Source organism: Pholcus phalangioides, unplaced genomic scaffold, assembly GCF_987345545.1.
Source record: "Pholcus phalangioides strain wild (caught in Gottingen) unplaced genomic scaffold, Ppha-v1.0 ptg000017l_1, whole genome shotgun sequence".
In the NCBI taxonomy this organism is placed as follows: Eukaryota; Metazoa; Arthropoda; class Arachnida; order Araneae; family Pholcidae; genus Pholcus; species Pholcus phalangioides.
In genome coordinates, this window is record NW_028301610.1 from 32711674 (window position 1) to 32733353 (window position 21680).

Below are 21680 nucleotides of genomic sequence, written 5' to 3' on the forward strand. Positions count from 1 at the left end.
GGGACGATACCCTCAGCAACACTACTCCTGAATATCTGTGCGACTGACCCCAACAATTCATTAGCACCTTCCCTGAGAACCCTGGGATAGATATCATCTGGTCCAGGTGCTTTGCTTGCACATACATTTCTTAGAAGATTTAGGACCTCCACGTCTTCTACTTGAATATCGTTGAGGGTTTTATTACCCCATGCAACACCCGTACATCGAATATCATTATCTCCATTAAAAACAGACGCGAAAAAGTCATTGAAAGCACTACACATGCCTACATTGCTCTCTACCTTAGAGCCTCCTATCGAGAGGGGGCCAACTGTCCCCTTACATCCATTATTGACGTATCGAAAAAATGATTTTGGGTCAGAGCCAATGTTATCTGCCAACCTAGATTCAACTTCCTTTTTACTATCCCTTATCGCTTTCTTCAACAGTCTTCTTTTATCAGTAAACAATGATAGGTCACCACGTCCACTTTTATACTCTCTGAATGCTCTTTTCTTTTCAAGATAAAGGTTCCGCACGCTATCCGTGAACCATAGAGGGTGTGATGTACAAACACGCTTTTTTCGAACAAAGGGTATGACGTCGTGCAAAACAGAGGACAGCTTCGTACTAAATTCTTCCCATTGACTTACCACCCCTACTGATTCCAACCGGTCTTTGAAAACTTCCGCTAACCTTCTTCTCAAAACATCAAAGTTAGTTCTCCGAAAACAAGGAACCAGTCTTTTGTTATCAACCTTACCCGAGGAAAAGTTACAGTGAAATCTGACGATACGATGATCACTGGAAGAAAACTCTTCCCCCACCGAAACATGTTCAACTAGATCCTCAGAACTAGTAAGAACTAAATCCAAAGTAGCAGTACCCCTAGTGGCTTCTGATACATGCTGATACAAAAAATTTTCGAGCACCAACTTAAGAAAGTCTCTTTCATACTGATTTCCAGATGAAAGGTTCTCCCAATCAATACCCGGGTAATTGAAATCCCCTAGTATGAGAACCCTCTTTCGCTTACACATGTAGGAAATTTCATCATGCATTTTGGCAATGTAGTTTTGATCCCTATTCGGTGGAATGTAACAAACCCCAACAATAAGCTTATGACGTCTTTTGCTCTCAAGTTCAACCCATATGGTTTCAATATCACTTCTCTGCACGTTACACTCTCTAGCCTTCAAACAGGATTTCACGTATATCAACACTCCACCCCCTTTCCTATCAGATCTATTTCTCAAAAAAGTATCGTATCCTGAGATGTGTAAGAAAGATTCATCCCCATCCTTTGCCCAAGATTCTGTAATGGCTATAAGATCCAAGCCCTCCACAACTATCATAGTTTCTAAAAAATCTTTCTTATTACCCAAGCTCCTTGCATTTATTAACACACATTTTAACTTGCCGGGTGGTTTGTTGTCAATCGAGAAGCCATCCAAGTCAGAGGTGGGTAATTTCAAGTCAGTACTGTTGTGATTATCATTAACTAACCCGCATTCCCGACTACGTGGTCTGGGAGTAAAAAACCTGACCTAAGACTATCGTAAACCTCCCAGACCCCTCTCTTATTTAGATGGATCCCATCCGAACGAAGCCACCTATCGGTAAATGCGGGAAGCTCCAAGAACGTGACCCCAAGTGAGGAGCAAATGTCCTTCAGGCCTATATTGAATTGGTGGATCCTACTCCTATATCCCCTACTACCCCTTGGCAGCACTGGAATCACTGCCACATCTGAACCCCCCTCCCTAGCGGATAATAGTAAATCCCGGTATTCTGACAGAGACTCACTAATATTCGCTCCTACCTGATTTGTTCCCACCCACAGAATCACCCGCAAGGGCAACTTTCGGCGATGAAAAACGTTTCGAATGTTGCCAATCTTCCCCCCAGGAAGACAACAGCGCTCGAAACCCCGAAAATCCCTACACACTCGGTTCCCAAGTTCCCTAACCATAGAATCGCCGATGATTAAACCCCTATCACTATCCCCCTCTACCTCATCCACGACCACCCATTCGCCCTCTAAAATGTCGTTGTTCGTGGAGATTGCTTCTTCATCAACAGGTGGCTCGACGACCAGAGGCTCCGTTATAACCGGGCCCTCTAGCACCCTAACTTTTTCCCGTAAAGCTTCGACCTCGAGTTCCAGCCTTTTCCTAACCAAGCACCCTTTACAATTGAAACTATCAGCTACTATACCCCTAGACCAGGGAAACCTCCCGTCGCAAGCTCTACACAACACTAGTCGAGGTCGAGGCATACTAACACTATTGCTAAAGCTAGATAATAATAATAATACTTAAAAATAGGAAAATGAGAAACGTTAACTGGAATTTAAAATAATGTAAAATACATTACTATGCAAAATATACGTAAGAGATTATACGAAAAAATTACGTAAAGTAGAATGCTCAGCACTAAATCAAGAAGAATAAAATAAATATGTATATAAAGAATACAACACCCCCTAAAAAAAAGTATTAAGCTACGAAGTACAATTTATACTTATTAGAATTAGCTAACTATCTCATCACACTTACACTACAACAATAGGCCCAAATAAAAGGAAAACAAAGTTATTGAGAGTACCCGGGAAAAAGTATACACTGTTTGCTAACACTAACGTCCAAAAACCTACGAACTTATATCAAAGAAGCGAGCGCACCTGGCGAAAAAACAACGAAAATGAAATGCGAACGAGAAAAATAAATTAAAGTCGATCGAAAATACACAACGAAAATTAAAAAAAAATGAGAGCAATATAATAAAAAAAAAACCACTTATCTCACAATCCAACGTGCGCTGAAAAAAAGAAAATCACCGCAGAATATGAACCAAAAATAAACAACACGCTAAGTAAAACTCACGAGAACGAAGAAAAACACAAAGAAAGACACAAAATGGCGCCTGGTTTGTTAAGAATGAAACGTATTGAAATGACGGAGAAGTTTTCCCTACTAAGGTTCTATTTCCATAGAACAGAATGATAATCAGGGTCCTGATGCTGATGGCATTTGCATTTTCTTGCATCTTTTTTTTTATTTTTCTGCTCTTTTTCACTGTTAGGACATTTTTTTTTTTTTTTTTTGGCATTTTAAGGATATTTTTCCACTTTTTAGATTTTTTTACAATGGAAAAAATTGCATGAATACTTATTGAGTACTTATGAAAAATATGCGCGAACTTTCCGAAAACTTAAATAAAAGATATTTGGATTTTTGGATTCCTAACCATAGGCATACACAGGATTTTCTCCAGGGGTGGGGGTTCATTTTTCGTTTTTTACTGTAAAAACTCTACCCCCTTCCAGTACATCAGTCATGCCACCCCCCCCCCACATCTAGCAACAGCAACCCCTGGTCAGATTCTTCACGGGCCTCTCAATAGTGAATTACTTGCGAAAAACAAAAACATAATAAGAATCGTTTCAGGCCTCCGGGCCGGGGCCCTGTCAGCCCCAACCTTGGGAGTGGGTGGAGGGGGCATAACGCCAGCGTTCCTAACAGATTCAGGAATTTCGTTTATTAGAAAAATTGTCATTTTTGATGAAATTTAAACGTCGAGAAAAAAATTTACATATGATTTTGATGCTGTCAAACTTTTTTCTTCCGACTTACGAACATAACCGGTTTTTCAAGAGAATTTTGTTTTATTATTTTGGTGACATTTTTTTCCAATTTTTAGAGCATTTTTAAAGTCATTTTTTCAAGTTTTTAGGGCATTTTGAAAGTCATTTTTCAAATTTTTTTTTCAGTCAACAACAACCTTGCCTTGATGATAACAGTATGGATAATTATCATTACAATAACCATCGCAGAACCTCAATTAAAAAAAAAAATCATGAAAAAGTCATTGACGAAAATTCACTATTTCGAAATTCTTACTTGAAGTATCTAGTCTTTGTTTGCTCGGATGCCTCATTGTGCGTATATCCAGTCGGGAAATTGATGGCAGAAATACTGTCCCCGTACTCTGATGCCGAGACGTGTCTTTTGATAGCCATTGGTGATGGAGGTGCCAGCTCGCTGAGGCAACGTGCCGATACTGCCTTCCGAAGTGGTTTTGGTGTCAGGTTTACGAAAGGTCCACTTGGTGGGATCATCAGTAAACGATTGTAGTCAAAACGAGCGCCTATATCCGACAGCTATGAAAACGAGTAGGAAAAATATTCGAATTTCTTCACGTGAAAATGGTGCAGTTGCAGAAATAATAGAAGTATGTGGATATATTAATCGATAATTATGTTACGGTAACTGTGGTATAAATCCGTTATTACAAGTAAATAACCGGTTATTATGCATACTTACCGATCGTCTTGGTAAGTTGATGAATTTATCACTTTTACCGGCGAATGCGCGTAATACCCAAGCGTCGTTGGTAAATTTGATAAATACTGCAAACATTATCGCTTTTACTGACGATTATGAATAATAACCAAGTGTCGTTGGTAAATTTGACATATAGTTGAAATTTATCACCTTTATCTGTGATTATGCATAGTACCCTAGTGTAATTAGTTAATTTGATAAATATGAAAAAAATTTCCAAATGAGGCTAGCACGTGTAGTTATATAGTCAGGCCCCGATATAATGAAACAAATTTTACGATCGTACCCCGATATAATTATACAATACATGTGGGAATTATCATATATCAGTATATCATATAGTACTATTTATCATGTTTACCAATGACGTGACGCTTGGGTATTATATGCATAATCGCCGGTAGAAGTGATAATTTTTTTAATACATACTTATAAAATTTACCAACGACGCTTGGGTACTATGAATAATTGCCGGTAAAAGTGATTAATTTGAAGGAATTCATCAAACTTACCAAAATTATCGACGATTATGCATTATAACGGGATTATCACATTTACCGCGTAACATACAGGGTAATTATAATTAAAATTCCCGTACTCTAAGTAGTTTTTCCTCGAAAACTACTCATCCGAATACAGCTAAATAAAAAAATAGTTAAATTTTTGACCACCAGGTGAATAAGTGGCGCTTTTTACTGAATTTCCCTTTTTTTCCATTTACAACAGACCTATGTAGCACCCGTTCTGGTAAACGTATGCCATTGAAACTTGGTATATAAAGAAAATTCAATAAAAAGCGTCGCTTATTCACCCGGTGGTCAAAAATTGAAGTATTTTCATCGCATAAATCTCTCTCTTGTGGTCTCATTAAGATATCCTGAAAATTTGGCTGTATTCGGATGAGTAGTACTCTGAGTAGTTTTTCTCGAAAACTACTCAGAGTACGGGAACTTTAATTATAATCACCCTGTATATAAATAAGATGGAATTTGACTTTCACATACATCCATTTCCAATATCCATTACAATCTGAATAAATTTGCAGCTGATATAGCAGAATAAAGACTTTACTTGAGGTATCTTGGGTGATGTTGCATTCGTAAGTGGTGAAGATGGAGCACTCGTATTACTATAGTGTGAGACTGTCTCCGCGAGCTCTTCTCTGCTCTCCCCTACACCACTGTCTTTGCTGTCTATCATGCTGGTCGTTGGTAGGTCCATCTCACGCATCTGGATCCCTCTACATTCGATACCAGGACTACGTGATTCCACGGAAGATTCCAGAGATTCAGCCAATCTACTCTGTCGACAGTCAGAAAAAATAAAGGAACATATATACAGTTATTATATTATTAGTTACAGTTATTATATTATAATATTAATACATATTATAATTTATAAAATCGTCACCAAAGTGCTGACATATAGGCTTGTATCCAAATTAGATGAAGCTCAACAAAAAGAACAAGCAGGATTTCGAAGTTGATTCAGTACAATGGATCACATCCAAATAATCAGGGAACTTATAGAGAGACACAAGGAATAGGAATTACCATTGTGTATGGCCTTCATTGATTTTGAGAAAGCGTTTGACTCTGTCTTCACATCTGCCGTTGTAAAAGCTCTAGATGTAATTGGGGTAGAGAAGACTTATATCACACACAATATCATCAAGAAAATATATGACAAAGCAACTGCAACGATTCGTTTGGACAAAGGAAAAGCAAAGATTAAACTTGGAAAAGGAGTCAGACAGGGTGATACCATCTCACCAAAACTCTTTACCGCTGTTTTAGAAGAAGTATTCAGAAAACTGGATTGGGATGAGAGAAAGGAATTAAAATAAATGGAGAATTTCTCAACCATTTGCGTTTTGCAGACGACATTGTTGTTATCAGTAGTAATCTAGACGAACTAGAAGAAATGATACAAGAACTGTCGAAGGCAAATATTCAGGTGGGCTTGAAAATGAATCTGCAAAAGACTAAAGTTATGTTCAACCCCTTTGCGTTGAAGAGGACAATCTTGCTCAACGACACAGAGATAGAAGAAGTAGAAAGCTATGTATACCGGGGACAAGAAATTACTATGGACAACGGAATCATTAATGAAATAAACCGAAGGATCAGGATTGGATAGAGCACTTTTGGCAAAAACTGTGCAATTCTGAAGAGTCACATGCCGCAACATAAATGACAAAAGTTGTCGACGCCTCTAGAAGCCACGACACACACTTTGAGAAACATTGGGTTAACTGCTGAAACATGTAGTCCAAAGAGGCTACTACTACTTTGCTGCACACCAACTTTGGTCATATCGTCATGCAGCAATTTACTACCGATCGAGATGGGTCAGAAACCTTTCTCTCTCTGGAGAAAGTCATGATACATTTCCGTACAAGTCTTGAGCATGGAATACATTCGCCTTGAAAACGATTTACTGCCTAACTGTCCCCTGTAGAGATTGGTGGTCAATAATTTAACCTACCGAGGATCAACCAGTAGTAACATAGGCAAGGGAACCCCACGTGACGTGGGCTATGCCGGAAGAGATTAGCCACCAGACTATTGTTGTTATCTTTCCAATATACAGGGTGAGTGCAAGAGAAATTGGCACTTTCATCATTTCATAGGAAAATAATTGTTACAGATATTTGGAAATATTATTTGCATGATGATGAATTATGCGCTAACCTTTAGTTACATGGCAGATATTAATGTGCTAATCCAATCCTCTAACATATATTGAAGCGTATTATTAAAATTTATCACAGCTGTGGTGTGATTAGTTTTAGTATAGGTATTGTATTAATTGTATTACTAATACAGTCGTCCCGCATGAATGTCTCATGCTCATCATGAAGAGATTTATAAACTCTTTCGAGGGTATCAACCATTCTTCTCCGTGAGGCAATGAGTGTATTTACAGTTTACGTGATCGAGCCTCTTATACAAGGACACCCATATTTTGTGAGTCTCTAGGTCTTTGGGAAATGTATGGTAAGTAACTTGAATCCCAAGTATTTTTGTCGTCCGAGTATAGTTCTTGCACGTTGCACTCGCAAAACAATTCATATTTGTTTCTCACTCATTTTCACAAGAATCACAAAAAAAAAATTATGAAATCACCACAAAAGTACCACTTGAAACAGTAAAAAATCAGCAACTAAAATTTAAAATAATCCTCTCCAATACAGTACGTCTCTCTACTCTGATGTCGGCTGCTACAAAGTGCTTGAGCAGTGACGTCACGCAGTAGCTCCGAAACCACGCCCATCTGAGCCAAAGCGGCGAGTCAGCTGGGCGAGCGCGTTTACAAAGAGATGAAAAAGCCCTTACTATATAGCCCTGATTTTGGCAAAAATAAAGTCAGAAATGGCTTAAGGTTCATACACGCTACTCTGACGTGACGTGGGACTCCACCTCGAAACCATAATTAGGAAAAGGTATTTGATGCCCAGGGTGCGTGCCCAGGGCCGTCTCAAGAGTATGATGGGCCCCTGGGCCGAGTGGTTTTTCGGATGCCCTACATGGTAAATCCTAGAAAATTTTTGTGAGGCTCCTCTTCCCTTGAGGCCCCCCGGGTCGTGCTTGTGTGGACCCATGTGTTAAGACGGCACTGTGCGCGCCAAATTCACCCTTTGTTAACCCAAAATCATAGAGGGCTATGAAAATATTTTTGGCTCTTGTTACTAAATGCATTTTTGTTTCTAGTTGTGGACTTAAGGGACCCAGACAGTGCCGTCTTAACTCATGGGCCCACCCGGGCACGGCCCAGAGCCTCAAGTGCAGAGGGGTCTCATGAAAATGAGATATGGATGAAATTTTCGAGTATAAGCATGTAAATTGAAAGGTACAAACTTATAACCTAGTAGGGGCCTCATAAAAATCACTTCACCCGGGGGGCCCATGATATTCTTAAGACGGTCCTGGGCCCAGAGACTCTAATCAAACGAGAAGGTGCCCTCAAGTTATTGAAAACTTTCACCAATATTCTGTTAAATTCAGAATTTAATTACATTTCTTTCATACATTCTGAATTTTCATCAATTCTGAAATTATTTCTTTGAATTATATTTCTTATTTATAATTCTAAATTTTCATTAGTTCGCAGATTATTTCTTTCAATTAGGTTCTAATTTTTATTAGCTTTCGAATTGCTTATTTCATTAATTTAAAATTTTGTTCAGTTCTGAATATTCACCAATTCAAAATTTTCATTAACTTTAGTGTTATTTTACATGTAATTGTGTGCTTATATTTTTCATGGATATTTTCAGCATTCTTGTTCAATCTGAACCGTAATAATTTATCAATTTTAAGGATTCCGAGAGATTTCCCTCCTCTAAAAATGTATAAACTCGGGGCTTTCAGGACCCTGAAATTGTTAAGGTGCCCATGGCCTCAATATTATTTTTGACCCGAACCCCGCGTCTGGTAAGGGCGGCTCTGATCTAGCTTAAAACTGCCTGTTGGCTAAGCGTTTTTAACGCATTTTTAATTCACTTCAAGAAATATTAAATAGAAGATATATACGAACAAGGACGTCTCATATCAGGGAGCCCCGTTTATATGACGGTCTACAGCAGGGGCTCTTAAACCCCTAAGTAAGGGTTCGACCCAAACTTTGGGGTTCCGCATGATCAAACGCTAAGTGACCCTTAAAAATTCTGGAACCCCCGGAGAACTTTCAAAGAAGAAAACTTTCTTGTTACACTGATACACTCGGAAAGCTGTTCTTTATTTTGAATTTTAACGAGATTGCGTCGTTTAAAAAAATCACACCACTTGGACGATTCAACAACTTAGAAACAGTGGCATTGCATTTTTTCACAATGAATTTTCAAACCATGAGTTCAGAAGTTAATGAATGTCATTTTTCGTTTCATCAGGAAATTATATAAGTTTTTAAAACGATGTTTTTCTGGAAAGTTTTCATCCACTAGAAGTGAGGATTCTTGAATTGCAGAATTTAAGCTTACTTTACGGGGCACCCAGGGCCATCTTGACACACGAGTCCCACTCGGGCACGGCACGGGGAGCTTATTTGTATAGGGTCTTCCACGATAAGATCTGGCACAATGGTTTATGACAATGAACATGTAAATTAAGAGATTGTGCCCTGGAGCTATGATGTGTGTGAGTAGGGACACACTTTTGTTGAATAAATACTCAAAAATTGATTTGAGCTCCGTATAACAGCCTCATTATCATCAAGGGTTCCGCAGAACAGTTTTATATTATCAAGGGTTCTGCAGAGCAGCCTTCTATATGTATCAAAAGATTAAAATTATTTTTTCTTTTATCAGGTCTCTCAACGCATTTTCATATTTTTCAAAAATAGGCAATAATCAAATATCATTTTAGTAAATCATTTTAAAGTAGTTGCCACACAGCCTGCTGAAAGCTTATGTGTTTTCTGATCTGTTGACAATCACAGCAAAATTTATGGCTTTTGGGGAGAAAATATCTTTTAAATAAAATATCATTTTGAAGATGTACTTGTTTCTTCTGCATCTATTTTCCTATTTTATATTTTTTATATATTTTTATTGACTGCCACTTGGCTGTTTCACAAATTTGACAAAAAAACATTTGTTTTTGGCTTTGATTTTTGAATTCAAATGTACTTTAGCAGAACGTCGTCGGGGAATCGAGCATCTATTTAGGCTATAAATGCCAGAATATGCTCTCAGAAACGTTCTGTGTTAAGCCAATGTCAGAGCGTTCCCCCCCCCCCCCCCTGATGAGAGCCCTAGACATTGGTTATAACTTTTTTCATTTTTGAATTCTTCTATATTTTCATTGTTCATTTTTGGCTTTCCAGTTCACATAATTTTCTTTTTCATATATAAAAAATGATATTTTTCAATGTTTTTTCATTACACTGCATATTACAGCTGCCTATGGCACTGGTATTGGTGAGTTTCGACAAATTTTAAATTGTCATAATGTTCACACACACACACATGTTGTACATTTTTCTATATGTAAAGTGAAGTTTCACCTAAATATAGAATTATACATACTATAACCTATAAAAACTCTCCTTTTTAATTTAAATTTTTAGAAACTATTGGATCTTTCAAGAATTCGCAAATCTTTTACTGTAATTTTACCATCTTCATGCACAAATTACTATGAAAATTCCATATTACAGTAAGAAGAAGGGATTCATACGTCTATAAAATATTTCTTTTACTTAAATGTGTCGAACAATCTAAATAGAACGTTGTGTATGAAAGCAAAATAAAAACTAATCATTGAAATTTGAACTAACCTATCAATGTATTTGTGTTTCGGCTCAACAAATCGATTCACGGGATGTTTTTTATATGCATTTATAATAATCCCTGTTGTATCTAATAAAATATTGACACATCGCGGCACAACAAATTTCTCTGGAAAAGTTTCTCAATCGTCACATGCATTTATTTATTCACCACGTTCTGGCAACACCGAATTCGTTTCAGTAATGCTCACTATAACAGCGTTAAGAGCTAACAAACCAAAGAAACTTAAACGTTTGTTTTTAGGGGGATTACACAATAAAAGTTTTATAAAATATATTTTACAATACTTAAAGAAACAACCAATGAGCCTGTTGGTTTCATTCGTTTTCAAAAGTTTTAAAATAAAACTTTTCTAAAACTATCATAGTGTAATGCCAGCCTTATTGATGGGGCCGTAGTTATACTACAATTGCAGCATCAACTCCAATTTATACTATTGGATAATTTTCGTCGCAACACACTAAGAAACAGCAGATGGTGTTGAACGAATGACACCAAACATTTATTTAAAAACAAAGGAGCCGCCAGTGGAAAGGATACACACTGACGGGTTCCGCGATTTAATTCTTTTGTGGAAGCGAAAAAATTCTTATGTTGGTAATTTTTGTACCTCCTGCATAAAAATTCCTTCGAGGAATTCTTATGCAGGAGCGACAATACTGTCTGCAGTAAATAAGTTTGGGATTTTCTTACGTATTCAGCGGCGAAGGAGCTGCCAGTAGAAAGGGTGCTAAGAGGTTCCACGAAGAAATTCTAATGTGGAGGAGTCAATGCAGTATGCAGTAAATAAGTTTAGGACTTTCGGAATTTGCTACGTATTTTTCAACAAAGTAAAAGGTAAAAAGGTAACCAGTAAAAAGGATGCTGATGTGTTGAATTCTTATGTGCAAGCGGCAATACTGTCAGCAGTCAGCAATAAGCTGGGCCTTTCTTACGTATTCATCAACAAAAGAGCCATCAATATTAAGGGTGCTGATGGATTCCGCGAGGGAATCCTTATGTAGAAGCGGCAATAATATCTGCAGTAAATTAGCTGGGCCTTTCCTAAACGGATTCATCAACAAAGGAACCACCAGTAGAAAGATACTGACAAGTTGCGAGAACTAATTCTTTTATAGATGTGACAACATGTACCGTCTGCGGTAAATAAGATGGGTATTTCGTAAACCACGAGGATGCAGGAAGAGACTGAGTATACAAAAGATCCACGTTATAATACTGTAGACAGTATTGTCAATTTTGTAGATTAATTCCATGTCAGCACCCTTTCTACTGGTGCCTCCTTCGTTGGTGGATACGTGTTGGGTGTCACTACTTCAGCACCGTCTGTGGTATCACAACATATCATATGGATGTCTTAGCTCTGCTACCACATTCCAACTTTTAAGAGGTAAAAAGTATCTAGAAGAATATTCAATCGGAAACATCTGAAACTTGAAAAGATTTCGGATAACCACACTTCCAGAAGAGAAGACACAATACAATACACGGTATATACAGCACCAAATCACTTACTTCTTGAGCATCTTCCATTGGACGCCTTTCCTCGTACTCACTGACAGTAATGATTACATCTTGAGGGGATTTGCGAGTCATCTAACTAGTGACAATCACGATAATCACACAATACCACAAACGATAGTTCTATCCCAAAAAATGAAAGCGTTAAATGATCCGATCCTCGCTGATAAAAGTTAGTAAGAAGAATAATCGTGTTCATACTATCACAAATCGTAGTGTTAGTTAGAAAAGAAAAAAAAAAAACTATAATGACATTTTTCTCGGTCACGTGGTTATTGCATACGCAATGTGTTGGTTTTATTTCTTTATTTATTTTTCATTGCCATTCGTCACGTAACTGAAATGTTGAACACAGTCAGGGAGTTTCGGATTCCCACCGGTGGCCATCTTTTTGTTGTTTTTTCGTGTTCTCTCAAGAGTATTTAACTCTTCTTTATAATGTGCGTTTCCCACAGGTCTTTCTTTCATTATCAAAGGAAAAGTTGATGATGCAAGTGCTTTCTTGGAAATTCATGGGTGATTCCCTCAGGCAATCGAATCATTCATTTTCTTAATGAAAAAAAAAATCAAGACGAATAAAATTTCTATTTTCTTTCATGGTATAGGAAGGAAAAAAACGACCATTTTGTACGGAAAAATAAATTTTTAATTCAAATTTTCTTTAAAGATTAATTTTACACCTAAACCCACAGCTTTTTAATACCGATTCCGGGTATATGTTTCGGTTACTTCAACGTGCTCAAACTTAGCAAAGGTTAATGTGCTAACTATTTTTCTGAGTCATCTTGAAAGTTCTGAACATTTTTTCGTGAAATGGAAAACGTCTAAGACTTTATCTTCATTCTTCAAAAAGTGTCATCTTTTTTTCTTCCACACTTTGGGGCTGTTTTTGGGGTATTTTTAAAATTTTGTCTTCGTAAAATTTAGCTATTTTGTAAGCAAAAAGTCATCCGTATATGGTTTCTGAGAATGTTACATTAGAGAACGGTTTCTCAACTCGCAGAATTTTGATGGGAACGAAAAGGTGAAAGTTACAGACGGTGCAATGTTCAATCAATAACCTAGAAGCCATTAAAAATCCCAACCTATTTCACGGAATTCGTTTTGGGTGGTCTCATTGTCTTTGGTCACTCAAAACGAATTTCAGGAAAAAAAAGCATGTGACATATACTAAACTCAGTTTTTTTCTCAATAACTTCAACTAGTTCATGAAATATACTAGAATTTCTGCTAATTTTTGAATTTTATAATTACGATTCTTTTTTCTATTTCCATCTTTTTAGCATCGTCATTTACTGAAGATCATCTAATTCGATCCTCATCTTCTAGATTGAAATTCCAATATTCAAAAATTTAAGAGATTTAAATATTTACGAAACCGTCGATCTGTTGACTGACGCAAAGCATCTACTATAAAGACTTCATAAATATCTCTACAAAGTTTGAACAGCATTATCTCTATCTTTTATATAAAATAAGAACATCAAAATCCTAAAATTCAATTTTTCATCAGCCAATGTTGAACAATAGATATGTAAAATACTCCAATCCCAATGAAAGCCATGGTGGACATCCAGAGGCGTCGGAGTCAGAGGTACAGTGAGTGTTCAAGCACCCACAGTATTTTGTAGCACCGGTCAAAGCCCCCCCCCCCCCAGAATAAATTCAGAAATCAAAATTTCCTATATAAAATATAGTCCAGCACTTATAAAAGTCTAAAACACTTCTGTGGACATCTCAGAGCAGTGTACTTCCATCTTCCCCGTGTCACCGTAAAAACTTTATTTTATTAAGATAAAAATATCATCAACTGAAACATGGCACACCAAAAACACTCAGAGAATCTTCGGGAAAAGCTAATACTGAGAAAGAATTAAGCTGTAAAACATTGGGAACGTTCACCTTACTTGGAGCAAACGAGTACGTAGGCCTACTTTCATCTGGTTGCGTCGTGTTTTCAATCTTCCAGACATTATACAGGGCTGTAAATGATGTATGGTTATGATTCCTTCAAGTATCGTCACGAATCTCGTATAAAATGAACAGATTTACAAATAGCGAACGACATTTCCAGCATTTTTTTCTGATTCGATCTGAAATTTCGACTGATTTACGACAGGATACCTCAACACTAGCAAATTGTGAGTGTGTGTCACTCTTTTTAGATAATTCTAATGTTGGCGACAAAAAATAACAAACAAACAAAAAATCATTTTCACTGATAAAATTTCTCTTTTTTTGTTATTGATAAGTTTTAGAATAATGTTATCAGATATTACGTGGTCCTTCATTAAATTATCTGATGGAGTATTTTTCAATGTTTTGCATGAGAAAGGAATTCAGATGCGAACAACCGGAGTTAAAGGTCAATGTTAAGTCGTAAAAGTGAATTGGACATAAATTGGGGACTAAAATTACGTATTACAATCTGTTGACATCAAAACATCCTAATAATCATAACTTGTCAAAGTCAGAATCGGGAAAACATGCTGTGTGCTTCTCGTGTGACAGCTGAAATCTAAAGCATAGGATAGAATAGGAAACATAGAATAGATTTGGTGCCCACACCAAATGTTGGTGGTGGTTTTGGCGACTTTCTCTTTTTTTTTTTTTGGTTACTCGCCAACAAGTGATAATGTCTTTTCTCTGGTTACCCGACTATAATTTCTTCACCGGATATAGGTGTTGGGCAGAAGTTGGATTTTGTTCACACGCAAAATTCGTGATTTGGTTATTGTACCGTCGTACCTTTATGTTGTAGACGTATGTATTGAATAACTTTGGATCGGACGACATGTCAGGCTTCTGATTTGAACGAAGGGATGTAAACCTGTTGGATTAATAACTCCTATGAGGGATGCTGTCGATGATGGTGCGACTCGAATTTTTGGTTTAGTCCACCGTGTGAGGTACTAGAGGCTATATTTTCCTCCTGCCTCAAGTCCTCAAGAACAGGGTTTGAAATCAACAAAGAAAGTAGGGAAAAAAATGGTTCACATGTATTTTCAGGTTTCCAGTATAGATTAATACTAGCATCAAAATTCTATGAATGAACTTTCTTTGTTCTTACAAATGAAAATCGTGGCATGCCTTCTGCCAAATATGGAACTAAATGTATTTTCGAGGACTAAACGGCGATAATAACAAAACTGAATAGCTTCTCTTTCAGTGTATTGATGTCGCTCATTTGATTTTTGGAAAGTTGTATGAAGCATTACTTCTTTTCTCATCCCATACACATTCGATAGGATTAAAAAGCGCGTTGAGCAATTGATGGATTAATATTTTATACGTCCAAACCGTTTTCACTGTTTCTATAGGATCAAGTGATGCATCGTCTTTCAGGAAAGTAACGTCTATTTCGGTGGAACTATTGACTGGGCATGATTTTGCAGCATTTTGCTGCTGTAAGGCACCTTGTAAACATTTCTCTGAGGAATTCAACATGCTGTACAGACCGTAAAGTATTGTGTTTTTGTGTTTGTACTTGCTAAACTGACAACATATCCCTTAATTACTTATATCCTAAAAGGGACTCCTAACCAACGTGTGTGCCCTATAAGGTTTTTTTTTACCTTCACGGATCTGTTGTTATTCTACTTACAACATTTTGACATCTGCGTGGAATGACAAAAAAAACCAGTCTTCTGCATACAATTTAGTGATTTCTTCAGCGCGGCAGAAACTCTAAGTGCGGCCGTGTGTAGAAAAAAAAGCAGCTAGTACACATGTTCTCAGGTAAACCATCGCAAATTTCCAATTAATCTCAGGAAACCATACTGCCTCAGCCCATCTCACCGGTGCCATCTTAACACATGGACCCCCCGGGCACGACCCGGGGGCCTCAAGAGAAGAGGGGCCTCACAAAAATGAGAACTGGTTGAAATTTTCGAGAATTTTCCAGGTAGGGCTTCAGAAAAATCACTTGGCCCAGAAGCCCATGATGCTCTTAAGACGGCCCTGCATCTCACCCATCCACGGTAAGAAGTAAGCCGATTTCACCAACTCTCAGATTTCAAACAATCACTCCACTAAATCGAGCAATGCCCCAAGACACCCTGGGTAGTTTATACTTACTAGCGAAAGAACAATTTTCATGTCAGATCAACTGACGTCTCTCTAAAATTTGATCACAAGCTAAATCGACATTAATTTGTAAGTACAAACATGCCAGTTGCTGATTAGTCTTATTCCGTGCACACATACGATGATGTACACCTTAAACTAGTGATTCCTCAAGTGGTGCAACCAGAGCTGAAACTAGATACCTTGTCAGCCGGAGCAAGCACTCATTTTGGCAACCCTCCCCCGTGTAATGTAGAAAGAGCAGTTAAAGAATGAAGTCGGTGCCCCCTTTAGTCCAGCACCCGAGGCACCAGACCCACCTGCTGCCCCTTAGTTGTGGCCCTGGGTGTAACATGGTAAATTAATATTTGTTATTTTCATCTTTTTCTCAACCACCTCGTTGGGCATTTTGCCTGCTGTGGCCTTGTAATTTGTACGTATTAAGGATGACGAGATATATGGGAATATGAAATTATATAATTAAAACAGCGATTCCTAACGTGTGTGCCACAACAAAAGTGTGTGCCAAACATTCCTTAGGGTACCATTAACTCTTTGAGGGTACCATTAACTCTCTCGGTGGTTTAGGAATGGTCGATTCGGAAAAATATGTTTTCTAACATTCAAATGAAGGTATTAGATGGCAGAATAAAAGTTGTTTTTTGTTAATTCACTTACGGTGAACAAATTTTAGCTATAAAATTTTAGATGAAAATTTTTGATTTTTCACATTTCATCTAAAAAGATTGTGATCAACATGGACAAAACTTATAAAGATTTTTCAGCTACATAGTCTCTTATTTGCTAAAATCATAAAACCAAGAAAAATTATTGATAGTTTCTGTATATTTTTTTCCAACGTTTTTAGTTGGTTTCATGGGTAAACCCTCGCCCAAACACTTAGGGCTAAGAAGTATGCCATTTTCTTTTGCTAAGGTGCAGAGGCACCGACATGAAGAAAAAAATTAGCGGGGCGAAAAAGTGCTGGTCGTCCCGTTCATACGGGACTCAAGCACGTACGTAGGATGGGTAAGGTGCATTGCATTGTTTTTTTTTCAGAAATCATTGTGGAGTGGGGGAGCAGGGCCGGATTAACCATTAAGCAAAATAAGCACGTGCTTAGGGCACCAGAAAGAAAGGGGCACCACAAAAAGTTATGAACTTGTTATGGCATCTTTTTCTCAGCCACCTCTCTGGGCATTTTGCCTGTTGTGGTGTTGCATTTGTATTTGTATTTGTAAATGTTGGTTTTTTTTATGCACAATTTTTTCTAGCATCAAGCATCCGGCAAAAAATCTTGCAATTTTCAATTGATGGTACAGTTGAAGACCATCCAAAGGATAGCATAAAGGCAGATAAACTAATAATATTGCAAATTAGAGTTCGCGTTAATGGTAAGTTTTTGGAATGACATTTTGCGTAATTTCCATAAAATAAGTTTGGGCCTTCTCAACAGCATCATAGGGCCCTTGGGCAAACTGATTTTTCTGAGACCCCCTACCTAGCTAAAAATACCTGCCTACCAATTTGATACTAACTGTCGCAAATTGTTAACAGATCAAACTGTCATGAGCTCCTCGGGCTGTGTCCATGGCCCCCACATTCTAGAGCGGGACCACTGGGCTGGAGCGGGCCCCCAGACTAGACGTTTCACGGGCCCCTTTATACTTTATTTAGAGCGTGAAAAAACAAAAAAATTGTAAGAACCGTCCAGGGCCCCAGGGCTAAAGTCCTGCTATCCCCACCCTTGAGGTGGGCCATGGCTGCATCCGGGTGAGACCCACACATTAAGAGTAAGTAAAGTTCTATAGAATAAGGACGTGAACTTAAAAATATTCAAATCTTTATGAGTCATTAGCAGATCAACTGCATGGTTTCAGGGGTAATAAATGGGGCGCGAATGGGTGATGACGAATCCAGGAGAATTATTTTATCGTTACCCGTTCGACACAGTTTCGGGCCCCCTTTGCGTATAAACCGCATTAGTAAAATAATCCTGAAAACTCGCTGCTGTGTTCCCAGCTTGATGAAATGCGTCAAAAATCACGGTTTTCTCTGCGAATTCCTTCAGTCCAGTACGCTCATAGTTTGAATAATTTTTATTTTCTTTGCAATTTTTGTAATTATTTTTCTCCATTATACACCTGATCTGTTGCTCCGTGCGTCCACATAGGTTACAAAATCGACAGCCAACCTTTTGTGGTTTGATTTAGAGCCCCCTAGAATATGGGTATAAAGACACCCCAGTTTGATCTACCATAGAAGTAAAAGAAAGATATAGATTACAACTCGCGAAAATGCATCAGAAAGAAAAGGTACCCAATGACTGTGGGTTCACTAAAAAATAATGAAATAACTGAAGGTACCTGGGAATAATTTTGACCATGCTAAGATTCAGTGGTTGCTTTTTGTAGCCGGTTTATGAAATCCTAACAAGCAGTCGATGGGAGAAAATACCTTATAATGCTTTCAATATCATAATGCTTTCAATATCATAATGCTTTCAATATCATAATGCTTTCAATATCATAATGCTTTTAATATCATAATGCTTTCAATATCATAATTCTTTCAATATCTCATCACAAAGATTTGCCTTTTGTATTACCAAAGAAAAGCCCCACTGAACAATTACTATGTGCAGTAGGCCTACATCTAAAGTGCCACTGTGTTCTTATCAGAAGGGTGTCACATGTTTTCAGAAGCTTTATGATTTGTAAAAGTAAGTTAGAAGAAATAAGTAACATTAATGAATTTTGTAATATACATTTTTACTGAACAATTCGAGATAACTTTCCGTACATTGTCATTTTAGTTCGCACATTTTTTTATGTTCAGTATTGGTTGATAACGAAATCGTACGAAATTGAATCAGAATAAGTACCAGATTCGTCATCAAATTTTTAAATAACCTAAAAGATTTTGGAATTTTTTTTTATTAATATTTATCAATTAAATGACAGGGTAACACTAACATCTCGAAAATTCATCGATATCATGTTATACATGTTATACAGGGACAGTGGTTACGTCGCTAAACCATCACCCACCTCCCTTCTGAGGGATGCAAAAACATTTCTCACCTTATTTCATGAGGCTCAGACATTACATTTATCAAGTAATTTCATTAAATATCGTATAAAATAAAAAAGAGCCCCCCCCCCCCTCAAAGAGTTAAAGCACCCAAAAATTAGGCAAGAGTATGTGTTCCTGAAATACAAATTTCATTTCCAAGAGCAACATGAACTTCAAAAGTTTATGAATCTATGCTATCTAATCTGTGTGTGTGCGCGCGTGCGTTTTAGAGAGAGGGCTCAGAGTAAAACGAATTCGAACAAACAGCACTCTGTCACAGATTTCTTGCCGCAGTATGTCGTAATATAATAGAAACGTCTCAGAAGCTGAATTGCCGAGGTACGTCAGTAAAGTTCCGCCGTTAAAAATAAAAATCTGTTTTTCTTTTCGCGAACGTAACCTCTTAGCACGTGTCAAAAACACATGCTACGTCGGTTTGAAACACTGCCAAGATCTTGAATGCCATAATATAATGTATGATTGCATCCTAACTCCTGGACATCATGAGCTTTCTTGCAAGGTTCCTCAAAATTTAGAGATATTGGTTATCTGAGTAAAAAATCAGTTAAATAACATCTTTAAGATACGTGGGAAAAATCAGATATACGTAGCTTCAGTCCTCCAGGACTAGAACTAGTGAATGGTTCTGTTTTATTTTTTTTTTCATTTTAAAAACTATTTAGTGACCTCATATATTATATACGATCAACCCAACAACCCTAGTGGGATGAACACATAAACCAACTTAGGAGAGCGATGAGCCAGAAAATCTCGGAATGATTACAAAAATCTTTTCTTCTCTTCCCTTGAAAATAAAGCTACTCCTCTATAATATTATGATTCCTCCGTCTCGAGTAATAAGTATCAATAAGTATCTCACACTTATTGTCATCAGTTTGGGATTATACTACCGATAACAACATTAACAAACTTTCCGTTTTACAGAGGAGATTTATATATATGTTATTGCCAAAGCCCAAAGTTGGCCACTTCGCGAAGTGTCCAGCCCAGTTGAACCGGCCAATGTCTGAAATTCGGGCTTTGGCTGGCCCTTATATGTCGATCCCTATATATGTATCACTAAGATACCGATATTCAGATTCCTTTGATCGTTAGGGTTACCATAGCTAACCATATATAAACTAATAATATGTTCATTAGTTTATTTTAGTTATATTAGTTATTTTTATATTAGTTATTTTTATATTAGTTATTTTTATATTAGTTATTTTTTATTAGTTTTACATAAACTAATAATTATGTTTAGCTGTGGCTAATTATAAATGGCCATAATTATCACAAAAAAATACGCCAACGCGGTGATGACCCCAATCATAGATATCGATATATAGGTGCCGGCTAAAGCCCGGCGAAATCCCAAATTTCAGACATTGGCAGGGTCAACTGGGCTGGCCATTTTGCGAAGTGGTCAACTTCGGACTTTAGCAGCAACATATCCACATATTAACTGTATTGTTCAAGCTCACATCCTTTATGAGATATTACCTATATACACCACTTTTATATAACTATTTCATATCAATTCTTATTGTTTAAGACAATTAAATTTCCCGACCACACAAGCAAACCTCCTATACCTTAAGGTACCCATCACACGATTATAATACAAGATCCATACTGATCTTATTCCACTATACGCCAAAACAAACGTTTTTTACAATACAAATTCCTTTTGGGAACCTAGATTCTGGAGAGAATAATCTACCACAAACAGTCTAACACATATATAAATAGTCTACCCATGTTCAAGAGGAAGTTGGAAAAAAATCACTTATTGCTAACCTTATATTATCAACCGTAAATATCAATATGTATAAATCGATCGTACTCAAAAAAATATATCAAAGAAATTGTTTCGTTTTCAATCAGTTTTAATTGTTTTGTTGTATTATGTGTCGCTTGGCTATATATACTGTGTGTGTACATGTGTATCACTAGTATATATTGTTCCGAGTTCTATGTCGTTAATACTGTTTTCTTTTTTCTTAGGGATAGGGAGCTCGTTTTCCATGGCCTTTTTTCCATTTTCATTCTCCGCTGGCATTCCTGACTGATTATTTACATTTTTACAATATGTTTAAATGTAAGATTTAGCATTTTACACACATATGAATATGCATCCTTATTTGTACATAGATGAATAAATTTGGATTGACATCAAAAGATTTTGGATTTCTTTCAATTTCACAAATTTTTCTGTCAAGAAATATTCTAATCAGACTTTACGTTTACAATCCACCATCACTCAGCACAAGCCAAAAATAAAAAATTCCGGATTTCCAAATGGTAACCGATTACCACAACACGCATTGTTCTTACCAAACCATTTCGTAATAGCTAGCTACAAAACAATTTCCAATGACAATTGAACGGAAAAG

At 37.1% G+C, this 21680-nt stretch overlaps 1 protein-coding gene across 5 annotated transcripts in view; it reads right to left on the reverse strand.

Annotated features, from left to right (window-relative positions):
• The window catches only part of LOC149072925 (proton channel OtopLc-like), a 40894-nt gene that overhangs the window by 12316 nt on the left and 6898 nt on the right, over positions 1–21680 (reverse strand). For 2 of the 5 annotated variants that reach the window (XM_089246354.1, XM_089246358.1), the window contains exons 2-3: positions 5400–5630; positions 3885–4144 (exon numbers count right to left, since the gene is read on the reverse strand). In XM_089246354.1, the coding sequence (XP_089102480.1) occupies positions 3885–4144; positions 5400–5630 (491 nt within the window). Of the gene's footprint in view, positions 1–3884; positions 4145–5399; positions 5631–12135; positions 12329–14048; positions 14293–21680 lie in introns of those variants that run through there. The other 3 variants (XM_089246355.1, XM_089246356.1, XM_089246357.1) reach the window with 3 other exon arrangements.